General features: G+C 41.9%; 2 protein-coding genes across 3 annotated transcripts in view; both read left to right on the top strand.

The window, feature by feature from the left end:
• The window catches only part of atp6v1ba (ATPase, H+ transporting, lysosomal, V1 subunit B, member a), a 30,653-nt gene extending 26,340 nt beyond the window's left edge, over positions 1-4,313 (top strand). Inside the window, exons 13-14 of the mRNA XM_056435239.1 lie at positions 963-1,092; positions 3,227-4,313. Of these exons, the coding sequence (XP_056291214.1) occupies positions 963-1,092; positions 3,227-3,369 (273 nt within the window). The 3' untranslated portion in view covers positions 3,370-4,313. The remainder of the gene's footprint in view (positions 1-962; positions 1,093-3,226) is intronic.
• Positions 4,314-5,491: 1,178 nt separating this feature from the next.
• Positions 5,492-20,399, top strand: part of shtn1 (shootin 1) — a 37,040-nt gene continuing 22,132 nt past the window's right edge. For both annotated transcript variants that reach the window (XM_056435238.1, XM_056435237.1), the window contains exons 1-4: positions 5,492-5,688; positions 8,571-8,623; positions 10,472-10,532; positions 18,430-18,524. In XM_056435238.1, the coding sequence (XP_056291213.1) occupies positions 5,505-5,688; positions 8,571-8,623; positions 10,472-10,532; positions 18,430-18,524 (393 nt within the window). In that variant the 5' untranslated portion in view covers positions 5,492-5,504. The remainder of the gene's footprint in view (positions 5,689-8,570; positions 8,624-10,471; positions 10,533-18,429; positions 18,525-20,399) is intronic.

Raw genomic sequence — 20,399 nt, 5'->3', positions numbered from 1 at the left:
CCTGTTCATTGGTCATGTGTATGAACCTGTTCATTGGTCATGTGGATGAACCTGTCCATTGGTCATGTGCATGAACCTGTCCATTGGTCAACATGTGTATGAACCTGTCCATTGGTCAACATGTGTATGAACCTATCCATTGGTCATGTGAATGAACCTGTTCATTGGTCATGTGTATGAACCTGTTCATTGGTCATGTGTATGAACCTGTCCATTGGTCATGTGGATGAACCTGTCCATTGGTCATGTGTATGAACCTGTCCATTGGTCATGTGGATGAACCTGTCCATTGGTCATGTGCATGAACCTGTCCATTGGTCAACATGTGTATGAACCTGTTCATTGGTCATGTGAATGAACCTGTTCATTGGTCATGTGTATGAACCTGTCCATTGGTCATGTGTATGAACCTGTTCATTGGTCATGTGTATGAACCTGTTCATTGGTCATGTGTATGAACCTGTTCATTGGTCATGTGTATGAACCTGTTCATTGGTCAACATGTGTATGAACCTGTTCATTGGTCATGTGAATGAACCTGTTCATTGGTCATGTGTATGAACCTGTCCATTGGTCATGTGTATTAACCTGTTCATTGGTCAACATGTGTATTAACCTGTTCATTGGTCATGTGTATGAACCTGTTCATTGGTCATGTGTATGAACCTGTTCATTGGTCATGTGGCTGAACCTGTCCATTGGTCATGTGTATGAACCTGTTCATTGGTCATGTGTATGAACCTGTCCATTGGTCATGTGTATGAACCTGTTCATTGGTCATGTGTATGAACCTGTCCATTGGTCATGTGTATGAACCTGTCCATTGGTCAACATGTGAATGAACCTGTTCATTGGTCATGTGTATGAACCCTGACTCACAATGATGGTGTAAGAAGAGGAAAGAGACGACGTTTGATTACGATTAAGTCCTGAACCGCCATCTTTCTGAATCTCGCCTCCAGTACGCCTGCTACGCCATCGGCAAGGACGTGCAGGCCATGAAGGCCGTGGTGGGAGAAGAGGCCCTGACCTCTGACGACCTGCTCTTCCTCGAGTTCCTCCATAAATTTGAGAAGAACTTCATTGCTCAGGGTAAGAAGATGCAACCATTCGCACATAATCCCAACCTCATTTCCAGAAGTCTCCATCATCCATGGCGCTCCATTTGAAAGGAGGTAGAACCCTGCTACGTGAAGACGGGACGGACGTTTGGTCACTATATTTTTGAATCATTTGATTAATTTAAAAAAATAAAAATGGTACGTGTTGAATCCAAAGATGTGTTCACCAGAGAGCAAAGTGTGCGTCGTTAGCGGCCTCCATCTGATCTCTAACGGTCTCCAAGTCATCTCTCTGAGTGTGTGAGAGATTCAGTTTTCATGCAGTCAAGACAACTTGTACTGTCAATGTGTGTGTGACACTTACTTCCGTCACATTCCAGCAACCATTAACATCCGAGGTGATTCTCTTGGATCGCAGATGCCACTGACTGTATTCCGCAACATGCGATTGTTACCTTCGCATTGAAAATGCGGGAGGTTATGTTTTGATCGCTGTGTATTTATTTATTTATTTATTTGTATGCGTGTTACTCGCATAACTCAAAAAGTATTAAACCGAATCGCATGAAATTTGGTGGGATGATTGGTTATTATCCGGGGACCATTTGATTAGATTTTGGGATCGATCGGGTCAAAGGTCAAGGTCATGAAAAGGTCAACATCTTCTTTTTAATAGCTGTCACCGCACGAGGGAAATATTTCTCTTGTACGGAGTTAGGATGTGATTAGCTTAGCATAAAGACTGGAAACGGCTAATTTAGGGTGTCATTTGCATGGCTCGGCTTAGAGACTGGAAATAGTAGTGAGTTAGCGCGCTAATTTTAGACAATTCAACAAAACACATTGTACTTTTATAGTTTGTTTTTATTGTAATTTTAGTTACTTTTATTGCATAGCTTTTAGGATATTTTAACTATGTTGTAAAGCGTCTGAGTATTCTGAAAAGCGTTATAGAAATGTAATGTAGTATTATTATTATTGCTTTTTGCAGGTGTAGTCTGAAGTATTGTACAAATCTTATGGCATTCAGGGTTGGTACGGTCATGGAAAATCTGGAAAAATCCTGAAATTTTTTAATTTTCAGCCCTGGAAAAGTCATAAATAAAACTAATCCCCAAAGTTTTGGAAAAGTGATGGAAATTAGTTATATTCATATGTTCATCTACGCGGTGTATACGGCATGCTTTGGAATTCTCATTGTTTGTGTAAACATGAGAACATTTAGTATTTAAACTGAGTTTTCACAATGTTTGGTCATGGAATTAACTTCTTCTCACGGTGGCTTTGAACTGCCTCAAATCAGGGGATTAAAGACGAGCTAACGGCGCTTCTGTTGTTGACTTACGCGATAAATGCAAGTGTTTAATGTTCAGTCGCGACGCCGATTGTCGACACGTCTCCCGAGCTGTTCGATTCAGGACGGGTTCTGCTGCGTCTTTCACCTCAAGTTGACAATCCATAGAGGAGTTGTTGCTCGCCACACGGTAACCCGACAAACGCGACAAAAGAAAGTGAAAGCTGAAGTCTGAGGAAGTGTCCTTGATCGGGAGTCGTCAGGAATGTCACAAACAACTCCAAAGATCGCCTTTGTCCCAATGACGGCTCTCGGTGCGTCGCCCTTGGAACGGGAACGTCGTTGTGATTTCTCAGTATTTAACAAATAGGTGTGATGACTTTGTGCATCACATGTTTCTATTTGTTTTGGTCACTTACATTTTTTTTATTCGTTTAGATATATTTACATTAAAAAAATGTCAGGCATAAACATTTTTTTAGAAAATAAGACGGGGCAAAATGATACAGATATATATATATGTATATATATGTGTGTATATATATATATACATATACAGACATATATGCACAAAAAAAAGAAGGAAAAAAATGTAAACGTAAGACGTGTCTTACGTTTTTAATTTTTTATACATCATACCAATGTTTTGAACACGATGCATAATCCAAAATTAAATTACTGCATCTTTAACACCAGGTTTCTCTGCAGCTCTCATTTTTAAGAAGTGTGTGTGTCTCTCTCTGTCTCTGTCTCTGTGTGTCTCTTTCTCTCTGTGTCTCTCTTTCTGTCTCTCTCTCTCTCTTCCCCGTGTGTGTGATCAGACTGCCCCGTCAGTTTGGATAGTGACCAGCACCATTGTGCTTCTCCCCAGGCCCGTACGACAACAGGACGGTGTATGAAACCCTGGACATCGGCTGGCAGCTGCTGCGGATCTTCCCCAAGGAGATGCTCAAGAGGATTCCCCAGAGCACCCTGGCGGAGTTCTACCCCAGGGAGTCTGCCGCCCGTCACTGAGGCGCCCACACACACACACACACACAGGGAGGCCCTGATCGCGCCCCCTTCACCCTCCTCATCCTCTTCTACCCGTATTCCTTCTCTCTCGGAGACGAGGCGTCGTCGTGGAGCCTTCCCCAACCGCCCCTCCCTCCTCCTCCTTCTTCTTCTTCTCCGCTGTTCTTTATTACGCCATCTTTTGTCCCTGAATGGGAAGAGGCTGATAATCTCCCCCTGCTGTAGATGTGCTGTAGTGTAAATGTGTCTGTGGTTGTAATGTCTACCTTTTGATTGCAACAACAAAAAGTTAACGTATCTTAAAAGTGATACAAGACTCCTTTATTTATTGGGGGGTGTTGCTGCTGGATCCCCCTCTCCTGTTTTTTGTTTTTAATAAATACTATGTTATATCCATCTCCAACTTAAAACAAGATGTTTGGATATAAGAGGGTCAGATGCAGAAGGAAAGTTTTACAAAGTTTATACAGACGGAATAAATCAGATGCCGACTGAACTTTGTCGTGTTCTAAACTAAAAGCCGACCGTACAGCGTCACACACTCAACCGCATCATCGTCGCCGCATCGGTGTTAACCTGAGGGTGATTTTCTATCATTTAATAACGAGTAACAGTTGTTTCCACGTCGGTGTCTTCAAGTCGGCTCCGACTCCGATGTTCTCATGTCTCCGTATGCCGACGCAGCCGGGTCCGGGTGTCGGCTCCGTATCGCCTGCGGCACTTTTTGACTTTCTTCCCTCTCGCGTCTTTAATCTACTCTGGTACTAAAAAAATCCTGAGTGTTTAAATTATTTCTGTTGTGGTTTTTTTTTCAGATTTGTGTCGCAAAAACTAAATATATGAAATTATATTAAACATTCCCATCGGTCTGCAGAAACTAATTATATGTTGTGCAAGAATGTTTTTTGTGAGTGTCAATGAATGAATAAATTAAATTATAAGTACGCTGTCTTTTTCTATGGACGCCGATCACTCGACACCTACGAACACAACAATGATACACGCCTTATTTTATATAATTAATACATGTAGTTGATCAGTGTGTTCTGTATTACCAACGCTTCATATAGAATTCTACAAATGCTCTGTTGCCTTGAAGCTTTATTACTTTTCTTTGTTATACATTTCCTCCGCAGGAAGTCGTGAAAGACGAAATTAATGATTATTCCAGGCGCTTTCAACTCGGTTGTTTTCCACGAGGATGAAGATATTCTCGAGGCTATTGTACACATTGAGATGATTGATTATTTCCCACGACGTACGTCACAATGTGTACAATAGATTCATTCTTATTTGATTTTATCCTCATTTGTCAGACGTGTTTTACATTCATACAAGCATCTACTGCTTATGTTCTTTATTCACGATATGTCATATCAATGGGAACAAAAACATGTCCCACCTTGGTTTATAATAAATACACAAATGTTCATGCTTCAGGGCCAAGGAGGCCAGGACCAATAAGACCCTTGAGGAGGCACAGAGAAGGAGGCCAGTTCTAGGCCAGAGGCTGGATGAAGGAAGCAGGAGTCAGGAGTCAGGACCAGCTTCAGACACAGCCAGGTCCCTAGGAGGCGAGAAGGGACAAAGACTCCGGGGAGGAAGTAGAGTTGTAAACTAGTATACTGCACTTGTATACAGTCTATGTACTGTACCTGGTCCTTGTATACAGTCTATGTACTGTACCCTTCATAGAAAACCAGGAACAGTACATAGATCGTATACAGTGTATACAGTATATGTACTGTATATAATATATCTACTGTACCTGTATGATGTACTTGTATACAGTATGTACTGTACTTGTATTCTGTTCCTTGTATATGATATGATTTGATATTCCTTTATTTGTCCCACAGTGGGGACATTTCAAAAATCACAGCAGCGGTGCACATCAGAGCATCAATGAAAATAAACATATTTTATGTATACAGTCTGTGTACTGTACTTGTATTATGTTCCTTGTATACAGTCTACAATGTAGACTGTATACAAGGAACATAATACAAGTACAGTATGTAGACTCTACATACTGTACTTGTATTCTGTACTGTAGACAGTATGTGTACTGTACTTGTACCTGTCCCTTGTATACAGTATGTGTACTGTACTTGTACCTGTCCCTTGTATACAGTATGTGTATTATGTTCCTTGTATACAGTCTACGTACTGTCCCTCGTCGCGTGCGCGCGAGGGACTCTCACCTTCCAGGTGTGTCGCGTGGGAGCACTTCCGGTTGTACTTTGAATGAAGCCGGTCTCACCATGGCGTCCGAGCAGCTGGACAAGATCACCGTGATCACGAAGCTGTCAAACCAAGGTACGGATCGGTTCCTACGGGTGTGTCCGCGCGCCACCGACCTGCGGGAGACGCGCGCGCGAGAGATGCTCGCGCTCCGTACCGACGGGAGATAACGAGCCGTGCAGTCCGCGGCTCGTGGAGCACAATGGCGTCATGAATACCTGTTTGAATGGCGCTTTGATGAAACAGTGGTATGTCTGTGATGACGCTCAGGTGTGCAAAGCTACCTGTGGTGGAGCGTAATGTTTTGGGCATTATGTGGAGTCACGTGACTATTTGATACGGAGTGTTCTTCCTGCACTTTTTCTTTCCCGGGTCAAAGTCCACGTAGAACAGGTGGACTAACTCTACTCGTACTAACCCGGTTTAACAGATAGTGGGCACACTGTACACTACCGTTCTAAAGTTTAGGGTTACTTGGAAATGCCTTATTTTTTTCAAAGTAAAGTACTGTTTTTTTCAATGAAGATAACATTAAATTAATCATAAATACACTCTCTACATAGTTAATGTTGTAAATGACTATTCTCTGGTGTTTAACCCTCCTGTCGCCTTCGGGTCAATTTGACCCGATTCAATGTTTAATGTCTGTGTTCTTTCGGGAGTCAACAAACAAACATAAAGTACCTCACACTTAAACTTGGAAAACAATATTAATTCTAATAATTTTCTGGAGATTTTAATAGCTGGGGTCATATTGACCTCAAGGGTAAAATATGTTAGTAAATATAAAGGTAACAGGAGGGTTAAACATTGAATCGGGTCAAATTGACCCGAAGGCAACACAAGGGTTAATGAAATCTCTACATAGGTGTCGAGAGGCCCATCTGCAGTGTTCGAATGGTAGGCCTACATCGTGTTATCGCCTTAGAAGACGAACGGAGGGTTACAAAACCCACCAAACCTTTTTTATGTTTTATTACCTTCGCATTGAAAATGCGGAAGGTTATGTTTTGATTGCCGTGTATTTATTTATTTATTTGTATGGTGTTGCTCGCATAACTAAAAAAGTATGAAACCGAATCGCATGCAATTTGGTGGGATGAATGGTTATTATCCGGGGACCATTTGATTAGATTTTGGGATCGATCGGGTCAAGGTCAAGGTAATGAAAAGGTCAAAATCTTCTTTTTACGATAGCGTGGTCAATTCTTATCCAATTGGCAACTAATGCCAACATGTTCATAATTCAATGCTCAATCTTGTGGTATGCGAAGGTATGCGCTCTACCGAGTGCCCGTTCTAGTTGTAATTGCTTTAATTTAGCATTTTTTACCAAATACAGTGCCTTTAAGTACCCTTTAAAAATGTCATCCAAATAAAATGTATTATTAGTATGAGTATAACATACTCAGAAATGTAAAGCAAGCAAAAGGTGTTATTACTATCATTATTTGTAGTAGTAGTAGTAGTAGTAATAGGAGATTGTTACTATATACTAAAGTAAATGATACATAATCATTTGAGTAATGAACTAAGTAATGTTTTTTTACATTTAGCACAAATTAAGAAAATTATCTTCTTTCCACTGTATACTGTCTATGGCAATGAGGCATCACAACATATTGTAGTGAGGGTTCCTTGTTGCGCCTGGATCAATATAGCATAAGATAAAGAAAGTGTGAACGGTTTAGAGTCATAACTCTGCATTCATCCCTAAACTCTGCTGATCGAGGTCATAAATACAAAGAGAAAGGCTGAGTTTGTCCCTGTCTTCGGTTATCTCTGCTGTCCATTGACGTATTGTTCAATATGTTCTTCTCTCACAATATGTTATAATGCCAAATGTCGGGCTGTTCCTCTCCAGAGCCGTCGAGAGAACATGTCATCCTTACTCAGCTTCCTGTTCCCTCTTTCTTAAATGTCTCGAGGAGCTAAATCTGGTTACTGATTGTATTTGTTCCATGATAAAAATAACATCTGTTCTAACTGCACTGTACGATGTCTTCTGTTCACTGTGTGTTTGTGTTGGACTCAGTGTGTGTTTGTGTTGGATTATTTGTGTTGGATTCAGTGTGTGTTTGTGTTGGATTCAGTGTGTGTTTGTGTTGGATTCACTGTGTTTGTGTTGGATTTCTTGTGTGAATTCAGTGTGTTTTTGTTGGATTCACTGTGTTGGATTTACTGTGTGTTTGTGTTGGCTCAGTGTGTTTGTGTTGGATTCACTATGTTTATGTTGGATTCAGTGTGTGTTTGTGTTGGATTCCTTGTGTTGGATTCACTATATTTATGTTAGATTAAGTGTGTGTTTGTGTTGGATTCCTTGTGTTGGATTCACTATATTTATGTTGGATTCAGTGTGTGTTTGTGTTGGATTCAGTGTGTGTGCGTTGTAAGATTCCCAGTCATTCCCACAGAGTTGGTCACGACCCACAGGTGGGTTGCAGAAGCTTAAACTCCAATAACGTTATGCAGATTCTCCCACCGCCATGTATCTCTGCGTTTATAGTCCACCGTGTGACATTAACTCCAACATGAAAGCTTAGTGTACCTTCGGTTTTACTCACGAGAGGGAAAGAAAACACCAAGAACCTCTTCCCTTCACCGAAATACATTCATTTGTTCTTAACACGTTTTCAATAACACACACCTGTGCTTCATGCTCTAATATCAGCAGCTACCATCCAGAGTATCTACTAACACACATTAATCGAATAAGGCAGTTCATCGTACTGCTGGAGCTACGCCAAAGGCAGATATTCCAGCAACCAGAGCGTGTCGCCTCATGCCGTGAGGGTGACTCGAGCGGCACAGTCACTGCATGAGGACGTGTCGCGTGCTGGAGAAGTTCCCACTTGGTATTATTAAACGGGGTGAAGTGAGTTGTCAGTCTCCTCACTGACATTTGCTTTATCGTGATCGAGTGAACATGGCTTACTGGTGTCGTTTACACTCCACAGCCCGACAGGAGTATGAGGGCCTGCAGAGGAAGCACGAGACGGCAGCCATGGAGGTAAGCGTTATACTCGTGGAGTTGAGTCAGAAGCAGCAGTGCTATCGGGTCAGGACACCGTTACAGTACGAGTCGCGGTTGGCCTAGAGCAGTATGAGTAGCTGTATTTTAAAATATCGGCAGCCGAGTATTTTGCAATTTCTTCTATTTATTACCTTCGCATTGAAAATGCGGAAGGTTATGTTTTGATCGCCGTGTATTCATTTATTTATTTATTTGTATGCGTGTTACTCGCATAACTCAAAAAGTATTAAACCGAATCGCATTAAATTTGGTGCGATGATTGTTTATTATCCGGGGACCATTTGATTAGATTTTGGGATCGATCGGGTCAAAGGTTAATGTCAAGGTCATGAAAAGGTCAACATCTAATTTTTTACTATAGCACGGTCAATTTCTATCCAATTGGCATGCAACTAATGCCAAAATGTTCATAATTCAATGCCCAATCTTGTGATATGCGAAGGTATGCGCTCTACCGAGTGCCCGTTCTAGTTTAGATTTGTATTCGTCACTCCCCCCGGGCTGTAAAAGCCTTTAAGAAGACATCTTTGTTCAGTTTCTCTCTGACGTCTTCCAACCATTCCTCCCATCACAGTCCCTCAGGTCAGCTGACTACTGGTTGTCTCTCGACCAGGTCTAAAGCACAGGGGAGACGGGCCTATACTGCCCTAACCCTCCTCTTACCTTTGGGGTCAATTTGACCCCATTCAATGTTTAACGTCTCTATAAAAATGATTGACATCATTTATTTTGCTTCATATTTCATGACTTTACCTAATTTACAACTGTGAAAACATAACATTCACATGATGATATGTTTTCAATGTCCTGAACACAACTTGTACGCATCGGTGTTCTTCGGGGGTCAATTTGACCCCAGGCTGTTTTTCACTGTGTGAAACATATAAGAAATATCAACTTTTTTATTTATTTAAAGGTCTATTTAGGTCGTCAACAAACAAACATAAAGTACCTGACACATAAACTCGGGAAACAATATTAATTCTAATCATTTTCTGGAGGTTTTAACTGCTGGGGTCAAATGAGCCCCACGGGTAAAAGATGTTAGTAAATCTGAAGGTAACAGGAGGGTTAAAACACCGTTTTCTTCTCTGCTATTGAACTAATAATGAGATGCATTTCTATATTATTGTCTTTTAAACATGTATTTTGTGTTTATTGTGTTGATTTTTAGGCGTTTTGCTATCATTTAACCCTTGTGTTGCCTTAGGGTCATTTTGACCCGAATCAATATTACACCCTCCCCCCGCCTATGGGTCATTTTGACCCGATTCAATGTTTCACCCTCCTGTTACCTTTATATTTACTAACATATTTTACCCTTTGGGTTCAATTTGACGCCAGCAATTAAAACCTCCAGAACATTATTAGAATTAATATTGTTTTCCAAGTTTAAGTGTGAGGCACTTTATGTTTGTTTGTTGACTACCGAAAGAACACCGACATTAAACATTGAATGGGGTCAAATTAATCCTAAGGCGGGGGGAGGGTGTAATATTGATTCGGGTCAAAATGACCCTAAGGCAACACAAGGGTTAATTGCACAGCCCATTGGCTAACTATTGAATTGCTTGCTACATGCATTTGGATCGGATGCCCCAACCATCACACCTTGATGGTATCAGCCCTTAACAACCCTTGTTAGGTAACCCTAGTGAGGGCTTGGTATTGAGCTCAGTACCTTTTCAACACAGATTTCTCACGCACTCAAAGTGGCATCAAATGTCTGGTCTGAAGTTCACTCCTTTGTCCTGAGTGGCTGAAGGCCGATCGGAGCAGCGTGGACTCGCGTTGACCGCTCTCTGTCTGTCTGTTTTCCGTAAGTGCAAGAAGCTGGAGCAGGAGAGAGACGAGGCCGTCAAGAAGCTCAATGAGTTCCAGCAAGGTGAGTGTCTCACAATACATGGACGTGAAGTGGGATGAGGGCAGACTTTGTTTCCTTCTATAAACTTGCTTTAACTCAGGAACGTATGTCCAACAGTAAAGCGAGGATTCCCCGTCAGTCTATAGGTAGCTTGAGAACTCCACACTTGGCCGGGTTTCGTCGTTGGAGAACCGAGGGAATACTCTACTCTTTTTTTTTTAAAGTTGTTGTAAATCGGACACATGGCAATATGAATAAACCATCACACGGCGTGGGCGGAGCTCCAGAGCTCTGCAGACCGAGTCCAGCATGGCGTCGGAACGACTTCCGGCACGGGCACATGGCCGACTGGGAAGGACTCCACCCAGAGTGTGTTTCCCCGGTGTGAGTTAGCCAGACTGAAGATCTTTATACAGACTTATGACACCGATAACATGACGGGCAGCAGACTCGGCTAATGGAATCCATGATGAACTTTCAATCCGGAGAGACTTATTCCGAATTTAACGCTAATCTTTATTACCTTCGAATTGAAAATGCGGAAGGTTATGTTTTGATCGCCGTGTATTTATTTATTTATTTATTTGTATGCGTGTTACTCGCATAACTCAAAAAGTATTAAACCGAACCGCATGACATTTGGTGAGATGATTGGTTATTATCCGGGGACCGTTTGATTAGATTTTGGGATTGATCGGGTCAAAGGTCAAGGTCATGAAAAGGTCAAAATCTTCTTGTTACTATAGCACGGTCAATTTTTATCCAATTGGCATGCAACTAATGCCAAAATGTTCATAATTCAATGCCCAATCTTGTGATATGCGAAGGTATGCGCTCTACCGAGTGCCCATTGTAGTTACACAATGGAATTGTGCATTGTCTTTTTGGGGTGGAGGAGGGTATGACCGCCTGCTGCCTGGAGGTGGTTGGGGTGGAGGAGGGTATGACTGCCTGGAGGTGGTTGGGTGGAGGAAGGTATGACCGCCTCGCTTTACGGCTCAAGCTGAATCGACAACTGACAGCCGAGTAGAACGCTCCTTTAAAGTTTGACAGCAATGATCTGATTGGCTTAGAGATATCGTGCCGTATCCAATTGGTCACTTGAAAGTGGACTCTTCCCCCCCCCCCAAGATCAGCTGATAGACTGAGACACTATGATCCGCCGTGTAAAGAGAGTCTTCCTTCCTGAACTACCGCTTAAGCTCCATTTGTGTGAGTGAATCAGAGTAATTCAAGTTTAAATGTCTGTGCCTCCATTTGTCTCTATAAGAAGAGGGTTGTCACAACAATAACAAACAATAAAACTACTGACAAAATGTAGACAATAGTGTCTGAGGTGAAAGGTGAGTGTCTCCACAAAAGTGACCGGAATTTTTTTGAATAAAGTGAGGTGTTGAATGATGTTTCCCCCGAGATACCGACGTGGGTCAAGCAATAAAAGAAATGTTTTGGTATTAAAGTCTATGCGGAAAAAATTATATACTGGAAGATAAATAAGGAAACAATCTGATCTATGAGCCCAATTATTAGACAAACATCCACAAGTGGGATATGTCCAAGAAATTAGGCTGAAAGTGAGGACATCCAGGAAGGAATTTCATCATCCTGACGTAGTTTAGTTCCTAATTATGGACTTCATTAAGTCATGTTTTTAGGGCAAAAGTGTAATGCTTCATTCATAACCTTGGCGTCACATAACCGCTCAGCTTTTTGTTGCGTGTCTATTTACTCTATTTATTCTGTGTTTCTGCCCACTTACAGATAAAGATTGAGCTTCACTCATATCATGAGTATTTTAGCTGCCTGTAGACTTAGATTCGGCTGCGTTGTTTACAGCTCTATGATCCAAAGGGGACAATTTCATATTTATTTAACACTTCAAGGTTTTTAATATCATTTAATTAAAGGCGATTAAACTCTTTTTTTCCCTGAAAACGTTTTTAATGTAAGATACATTAAGTAGTAAGGTGGATATTTACAGTAAAACTTCTGTGTGTGTGTGTGTGTGTGTGTGTGTGTGTGTGTGTGTGTGTGTGTGTGTGTGTGTGAATGGTCCCAGACGAGTGCACAACATGTTTATGTGCATATCGTTGGCTATATGCAGTTTGTGAATAAAGCCCAAAATACTGGAATTTATATAACGTTTGTTCAAGGTGCATCTGGTATGATGCTAAAAAGTTCAATGAATAATAATACATCATATTTTAATTGTTACATATAAAAAAATAATTCTCAGGTACAATTTTCGTCCTCCAAAGTAAAAGTTACATAGCAAGTATTCTGTATACGGCCTTTTCTAAGTTAGTTAGGGGCATAATGAGTAAGAACAGTAACATAATACAGTCATATTTGTCTTATCTTATCCCTCCTGTTACCTTCCAATAAACTAACATCTTTTACCCTGGAGGTCAGTTGGACTGCAGCTATTTAACCCTCCAGAAAATTATTCTAATTCCAATTAGTTCTCGTGTTTCAGCGTCAGGTACATAATGTGTGTTTGTTGATACCTAAATAGCCCTTAAATAGAAAAGTGTTTAGAAGGCCTGCTGTTTAAACTTGTACATGTTTGCCCCTCCCCCGCGTCATGTGTGAACTATCTGTGGTTTGCTGGTTATGTTAGGGGCTAAAACCTTTTTGAAGATTTTAAAAATTGCATTTTATAGTTATAATGACCTCAATATTATCCAAAACAACCCAAACCTATAAAATAGGTCTATAAAATGTTGCTATTTCAGCCTGGGGGTCAAATTGACCCCAAAGAACACCGATGTGCACGAGTGTGTTCAGGACATTGAAAACATGTAATAATGTTTATTTAATGTTTACCCAATTGTCCTCATTAAATAAGGAAAAGTCGTGAAATATGAAGTAAAAAACATGATGTCAATCATATATTTTGAGACTTTAAACATCGAATGGGGTCAAATTGACCCCAAAGGTAACAAGAGGGTTAATAGCATCATATATGTAGAGCGGTTTGGGGCCCTCACGTCGGGCCGTTGCAGTCGGTAAACCATCCCAGCTGGACACATCCGTGGAGCAGGAGGCCGATCATGGCGTCGGAATAGCAACGTCCCCGTTTCAGCTTCCATCACAAGCCTGTTTCCAAACACTGCCCATTTTCAAATGTGTTGGCCCGCCATTACGTTTGTCCTTCAAACGATTCTCCCTCCACAGGTCGAACGCTTTGCAATGCGACCACTTCACCCAGGACCGGATTTAAAACCGGGCGCCGCCGCCGCGTGTCAAAAGATGGAGCAAATAGTTTGTCTTTTGTAACGGTGGAGATGTGTGGATTTTCATCTGAATAAATCTGCCGTGTATTGTGTATTCAGCGATTCCTCCAGCCAAAACACATATTGTGTTTGATTTCCTGCATTAATAGAGGCTGCCTCACTGTGCCAAGCAGCTGCATATTAGGACCTATTACGTGATTTCATAGCTCTTAGAAAATTGCTCCTATTCACAACGAAGCGGCTGGGGGTGGGGCAGCAGGGTTGGTGTGTGTGTGTGTGTGTGTGTGGGGGGGGAGTGGGAGGACAGGAGAAAAATCCACCCCCCCCCCCCCCCCCCCAACACACAATCATGCCTTTTCAATTGCCGATGGCAAGGTTGATGACAACATGACCATTGTGTTATAATGATAACACCACAAAGGCATCTGCCCCCCTCATCAAGGCTTCACAGCGGCTGCAGATACAATTTAATTCACTGCTCCGTTGGCGGCGCTGATACCATTATGCAGCCCGTCGGCACACGGGGGTAATCACTGTCTTTCCTGAGAGGAGGATGGAGAAAGAAAAGAAAAAAATGAAGAAAAAAAAAGACGAGCAAAAAAAAAAAAAAAAAGAGGGTTTAGAAAAAGATGGAGCGATGATGATGGGGAGGTCGAAACTTACAATTAAGACTGCCAGTTGTGACGCGTCGGAGCGCCCGCGCCGACTCGCGCTCATACACTTTCAACGCTTCCACCGCTGTTTATTTACCATGGCTACCGGTAATTATAATTAACATGTCATTTAGTTCAAGGCGTCCTTTTCGTAGGTTGCCGAGTGTGGTCACAGCATTATGGAGACGGGCGGGGGGGGGGGGGGCCGAGGGTGAACGCGGGCAGCTAAGTGCTATTGAATGACTGAAGTGGAGGGCGCTGCAGGAACGTGGATATCGTCCGGCGCCGGTGTTCATCAAGTTCTTAATTAGGTGTCACTGGGGGGAGGAATCCACGACAATGGCACTAATGCTTAATTTCTTCCTCGCTCAACCACAATGTTTTAATTAGCTAAGTGGTGGGCCAATTCTTCAGGGGCGTTGTTTTTGTCGTGAGGTGTGATTGCAGCTTAAACAACATACCGGTTTGGGATTTTAAATGTTACCGGATTTCTTTCTTCTTCTCCTCGCCGTTCTATTTCAACTAAAGCGCCGCGGTTTAGTTTAAGCCGCGCTCATCGATATGTTTCATATCATCAATGGACCAAAACGACTGTGTGTCATGAGGAAGTCGTCGCTCATAACGAGTCCGCGGAGAATTATTGCCAGCTCTGCAGGATCACGGGACATGAGAAGTGGACGCGGCCGCCGCGAGTTCTTTTTTTTGAAGCCTCGAGTTTTGCATGTCGGCCGTCGCCATCTTGTTTTCTTTGCAACCAGAAGTGAAACAAGATGGTGGAGCGAAGCTCAACCAGAACGCCGCATAAGACATATTTTCTGGCGACCGAACATTTTCTAATTAACTTTCATGAAGTGAAAAGACACAGTGCCATTGTCGAAGAACAATGGGTGGCTGCTGCCGGCGCCACGTTGGCCTCGCTCCGAGCTAGCAGCGACGTAAGGCCACAAAAACACCGAAACCACGCATAACTTTACACCTTTATGTCATTTAAACGAGATTGGGTCCTGTACATAGTTATGAATGGGGATATTCAATTCAGTTTATTTTATACAGCCAAATATCACAATGTATAATAAGATATAAGCTATTCAGACCTCTGTTGGCCTCAAGTGGACATTTGAAGAACTGCGTTTTTTTGGCTACATTTTTTCAGCTCTAAAGATTACCACTTGCTTGACACTAGAGATTGAGAGCATAAACTCATGTTTACAATGTTCACTGAGGTCACAAATCAAGTGAGAAGTGGAGTCGTTTTACATTTTTTCCTATACAGACTTCTTTTTTACAACAAGAGGAGTCGCCCCCTGGTGGCGATTAGAAGGAAGCAGCCATGCACTGCAGCTGATGAACACAGAGGAACGTTCAGCAGCCGATGAGCTAAATATTTAGCTCAGGATTTGGTGAAGACTAAAACAGAGCAAAAAGGCCCCGAGAATCTCCAAAACACGAACATAGAGTTGGATGGTGGAAATGCACACAATGTTGTAGAGTACATGTCAAACATCCAGAGTATACATTTTAGGCTGCTCTCCTAGCCACATTTCTTATTTTTTTGCCACATGAACCTTCATGGCGATGCAGAAGTGATATATTTTGAGTTTTTCAGCCATAATACCGTTTCAAGATTATAATAAGGGAGACCGGGGAAAATTATAACATCATAAATTCCTCTAATCAGAGATGAGCTAGATTGACTCTGCACATGCTCAGTAGGATTCTCTGACTAGAGGAAAAACACATTATTTTTAAGTATGAAAGTTCCTTTTTGGATGTAAAGTATTCTTCTTCAGAATTTCCACTGACTAAATAAATAAATAAAAAGTCCAGTGTAGGCACCTTTGTAGGCTTGTTTATGTTATGCTGAAGTGCACTAAATTGAAATCTAAATGTTTGCCTCTATTTGTGTTTGTGTATATATATATATTTATTTATTTATTCAAAAATATTTTTAATTTTTTAAATATATATATATATTTAAATACATGTATTTATTTAAATATATATGTTTATTTAAATATATTTTATTTATATATATATATATATATGAATGATTTGTGTATTTAATGCACGCTCACATGCACTAAAATACCCTCTGATTACAACCCACATGGAGGGAGATGAACTTTATTGCTCCACTTGATCTTTGCATAGCAAATATTGTTTGATGATATATTAATATTCAGCTTCTTTAAGTTGAGGGACCTTGTGGTTCCAGCTCGTCCTCTCCTCTCCAAAAAGTGTTTCATGTAACTTCAACATGGATAAATCAAGGAACTATAATATCCTACAAGCATTGAAGATTCGACGGATGTATCTTCAGGCGGCTGTTTTTGGATATTGAACAGACATTGTACACTTTATAAAAATACAGTCTTAGGTTTTTAATACAGTGTCTATATATATATATAAATCCACTGTTGATGCCTTGTTGTTACCTTCGCATTGAAAATGCCGGAAGGTTATGTTTTGATCGCCGTGTATTTATTTATTTATTTATTTATTTATTTATTTATGTGTATGCGTGTTATTCGCAAATCTCAAAAAGTATTGAACCGAATCGCATGAAATTTGGTGGGATGATTGTTTATTATCCGGGGACCAGTTGATTAGATTTTGGGATCGATCGGGTCAAAGGTCAAAGGTCATGAACAGGTCCAAATCTTTCGCAGAACTCAAAAAGTATTGAACCGAATCGCATGAAATTTGGTGGGATCATTGTTTATTATCCGGGGACCAGTTGATTAGATTTTGGGATCGATCGGGTCAAAGGTCAAAGGTCATGAACAGGTCAAAATCTTTCGCAGAACTCAAAAAGTATTGAACCGAATCGCATGAAATTTGGTGGGATGATTATTTATTATCCGGGGACCAGTTGACTAGATTTTGGGATCGATCGGGTCAAAGGTCAAGGTCAAAGGTCATGAACAGGTCAAAATGTTCTTGAATCGCCTGAAATTTGGTGGGATGATTGGTTATTATCCGGGGACCATTTGATTAGATTTTGGGATCAATCGGGTCGAAGGTCAAGGTCAAGGTCATGGAAAGGTCAAACTCTTTTTTTACCATAGCACGATACATTTTTGTCCAATTGACATGCAACTAATGCCAAAATGTTCATAATTCAATGCCCAATCTTGTGATATGCGAAGGTATGCGCTCTACCGAGTGCCCATTCTAGTTGTACATGCTACAGTAGTTTAGCAACCCCAAAAAAGGCTGAAAAGCAAATGTTCCCGGGTTTCGTGCAACATCACGTGCATAATTCTTCGTCAAATGTTTTGTCAGATATCACGGACTGAACGGCTCATGGAAAATAAAAAGGACGGTGAGAAGCGATCTGAATAAAAGATATTTTGTTCTCGACATTTTGTTCGCGTCCTTTTGATTTCAAATCCTATTGACGCACATGGGTCGCTCCCCATTGAGCCTCCGCAGACGGCAGCCACAATAGCGAGCGGAAATCCGTGTCGGTGTCAAGTGTGACGGCACTCTTATCTCACTGAACCGCTCCTGCTCGTTTAGAAAACCCTAATCGTGTTCTTTGTTTTCGCCGATGGCGTTTTGATCCGGTTGAATGGCCACGAGTTGACTTTAAAGTTCGTATTGACGTGATCGCAGTCGCTCAGGAGACTTTTCGTGTTAATACTTTGTCACGTCAGGAAGGGCAGCTGATTTGTGAGCTTTTTATTGTGCTAAAGGGGCTCAAATTGTATGATGAATGTGCTTCATGTTCCCTCTGAACATGGATTGATTTCAATTTATTGATGTGAAATGAACAGAATGAGGGAGTGTTTTCATCTGCCTGATGGATCATGGAGGTCTGGATCGTGGTCCATGCCGACTACCAACTATTCCTACACTCTGTCATACTCATTACCTTCGCATTGAAAATGCGGAAGGTTATGTTTTGATAGCCGTGTATTTATTTATTTATTTGTATGCGTGTTACTCGCATAACTCAGTGAATCCTGAAGTATGGTTACAATGTGGCATCTTCATTTTGTCTTTAACTCTCTCTTTTTTTCTTAGTTTCTCAGATGGTCATTGAAGAGGTCAACGTTATCCAGCAGAGCCTGGAGATCGAGAGGACGTGTAGAGAAAGTGCTGAAGCCCTGGCATCCAAGGTACACGCTTCCTGTCCACAACGCCGCTCGGTACCACGACCATACTATCTATTTAGTTTATTTTATAGAGCCCAATATCACAAATTAAGAATTCGCCTCAGTGGGCTTTACAATCTGTAGACATACGACATCCCTGCATGGGGGGGCATCAGCAGGGCCATGATAGGAGGCCGGCCCACCAGGCAGGAGGCATCAGACCCAGCCAGGTCCAATGGACCCTACGAGACGTGACGTCACAAAGACTCCGGGGAGGAAGCAGAGTTAATAATGTGTGATGGAGAGATGAAAATTCATCCATAAGGAGAGAGAGAAGAGGAGAGAGGTGCTCAGTGTATCCTAAACGTCTCCCAGCAGCCGATCAGCCTGTAGCAGCATCTCTAGGGGCGGGACCAGGTGAACCTGATTCACCCCGAACTATAAGACCATCAAGAGGAAAGTCTTCAGTCTACATGAGGCGACTGAATCCTCCCGGACTGAAGGTGGAAGCTGGTTCCGTGAAAGAGGAGGAGCCTGATAACTGACGGCGTCTGTGTTCTTTCTGTGTTACTTCCCCTCCGTACGCCTGGGTTCAAGTTTAAATGAAGTCCAATACAACAAGCTCACGACCACCAAGATCCTCGTCTCATTAAATAAAAACTAGACGTAAGATGTAATCGGAAGTGCAGAATCCGTTGATTCGGAGCACGGCGGGCGGAATAATCCCGACGCCACCGCGGCGTCAAATCAGCTATTTAAGACACCGGGGTCCAGGAACTGTCTCACTTTGACACGCTCACTCTGTACGGAGCAATCAGAAGCACTCTGGGGTCCTCTGCTCTACCCCCACCCCCCCCCCCCCACCCCACCACACACACACATGTTGATGTCTGAATTTGCATTGGATTCTTTCCATTCAGAGCACACTTTTGGGAGTTGTGATTGAGAGTGTGTGTGTGTGTGTGTGGGGGGGGGGGGGGCTGGCACGGTGATGGTGCCACGCTTATCACTGTAATCATCGCCCATTCAATTTCTGGACAAAAGATCCCTCCCGGTCCACCTGGTTGGACCATATTTTGGCCAATAAGAGGCTGAGGGAGAATTATGGCGAAGGTCGACTTTTAGGGCTTTTTTTTCAGTCCTCTTACAGGGGGGGGGGGCAAAGGGTATCTGGGTAAGATAAAGTTTTTTGGGTTTTTTTTGTCAATAACAGACATACAGAGACCTGACAACAGATGGATAGTCAACAACAGTTCACAGAACCGAGAGTAGAACACGGTTTTTAATGTCAATGAATACAGGACAGACTGACAGTCCTCCATCAGCCGCATCCGATACACATCCACCCATCAACTCATCTCTTACTGCAGTGAAGTGCTGCGAAGAGAACAAGGTTGCTCGTAAGTGACGTGACCTTTCTGACCCGTGTTGACCTTTTCATCAGCATTTCAGTCGGATTATGACGTCATAATTCCTAGTTAACAGCAGTTTATTTCTCATTTACATTTAGATCCGACCCAAAACACACGAGGAGTGGTTCCCAGAGGAGGACGGAGGAATGTGACTGTGTCTTAACCCTCCTGTTACCTTTCGGGTCAATTTGACCCCATTCAATGTTTAATGTCGGTGTTCTTTGGGGTCAATTTGACCCCAGGCTGTTTTTCACTATGTCAAACATATAAGAAATATCAATTTTTTTATATATTTAAAGGGCTATTTAGGTAGTCAACAAACAAACATAAAGTACATCACACTTAAACTTGGAAAACAATATTAATTCTAATAATTTTCTGGAGGTTTTAATTGCTGGGGTCAAATTGACCCCAAGGGTAAAAGATGTCAGTAAATATAAAGGCAACAGGAGGGTTACACATTGAATGGGGTCAAATTGACCCAAAG

Source organism: Pseudoliparis swirei, chromosome 17, assembly GCF_029220125.1.
Source record: "Pseudoliparis swirei isolate HS2019 ecotype Mariana Trench chromosome 17, NWPU_hadal_v1, whole genome shotgun sequence".
In the NCBI taxonomy this organism is placed as follows: Eukaryota; Metazoa; Chordata; class Actinopteri; order Perciformes; family Liparidae; genus Pseudoliparis; species Pseudoliparis swirei.
Note: the sequence above shows the minus strand (reverse complement) of the source record. Positions and strands in the feature narration are given on the sequence as shown.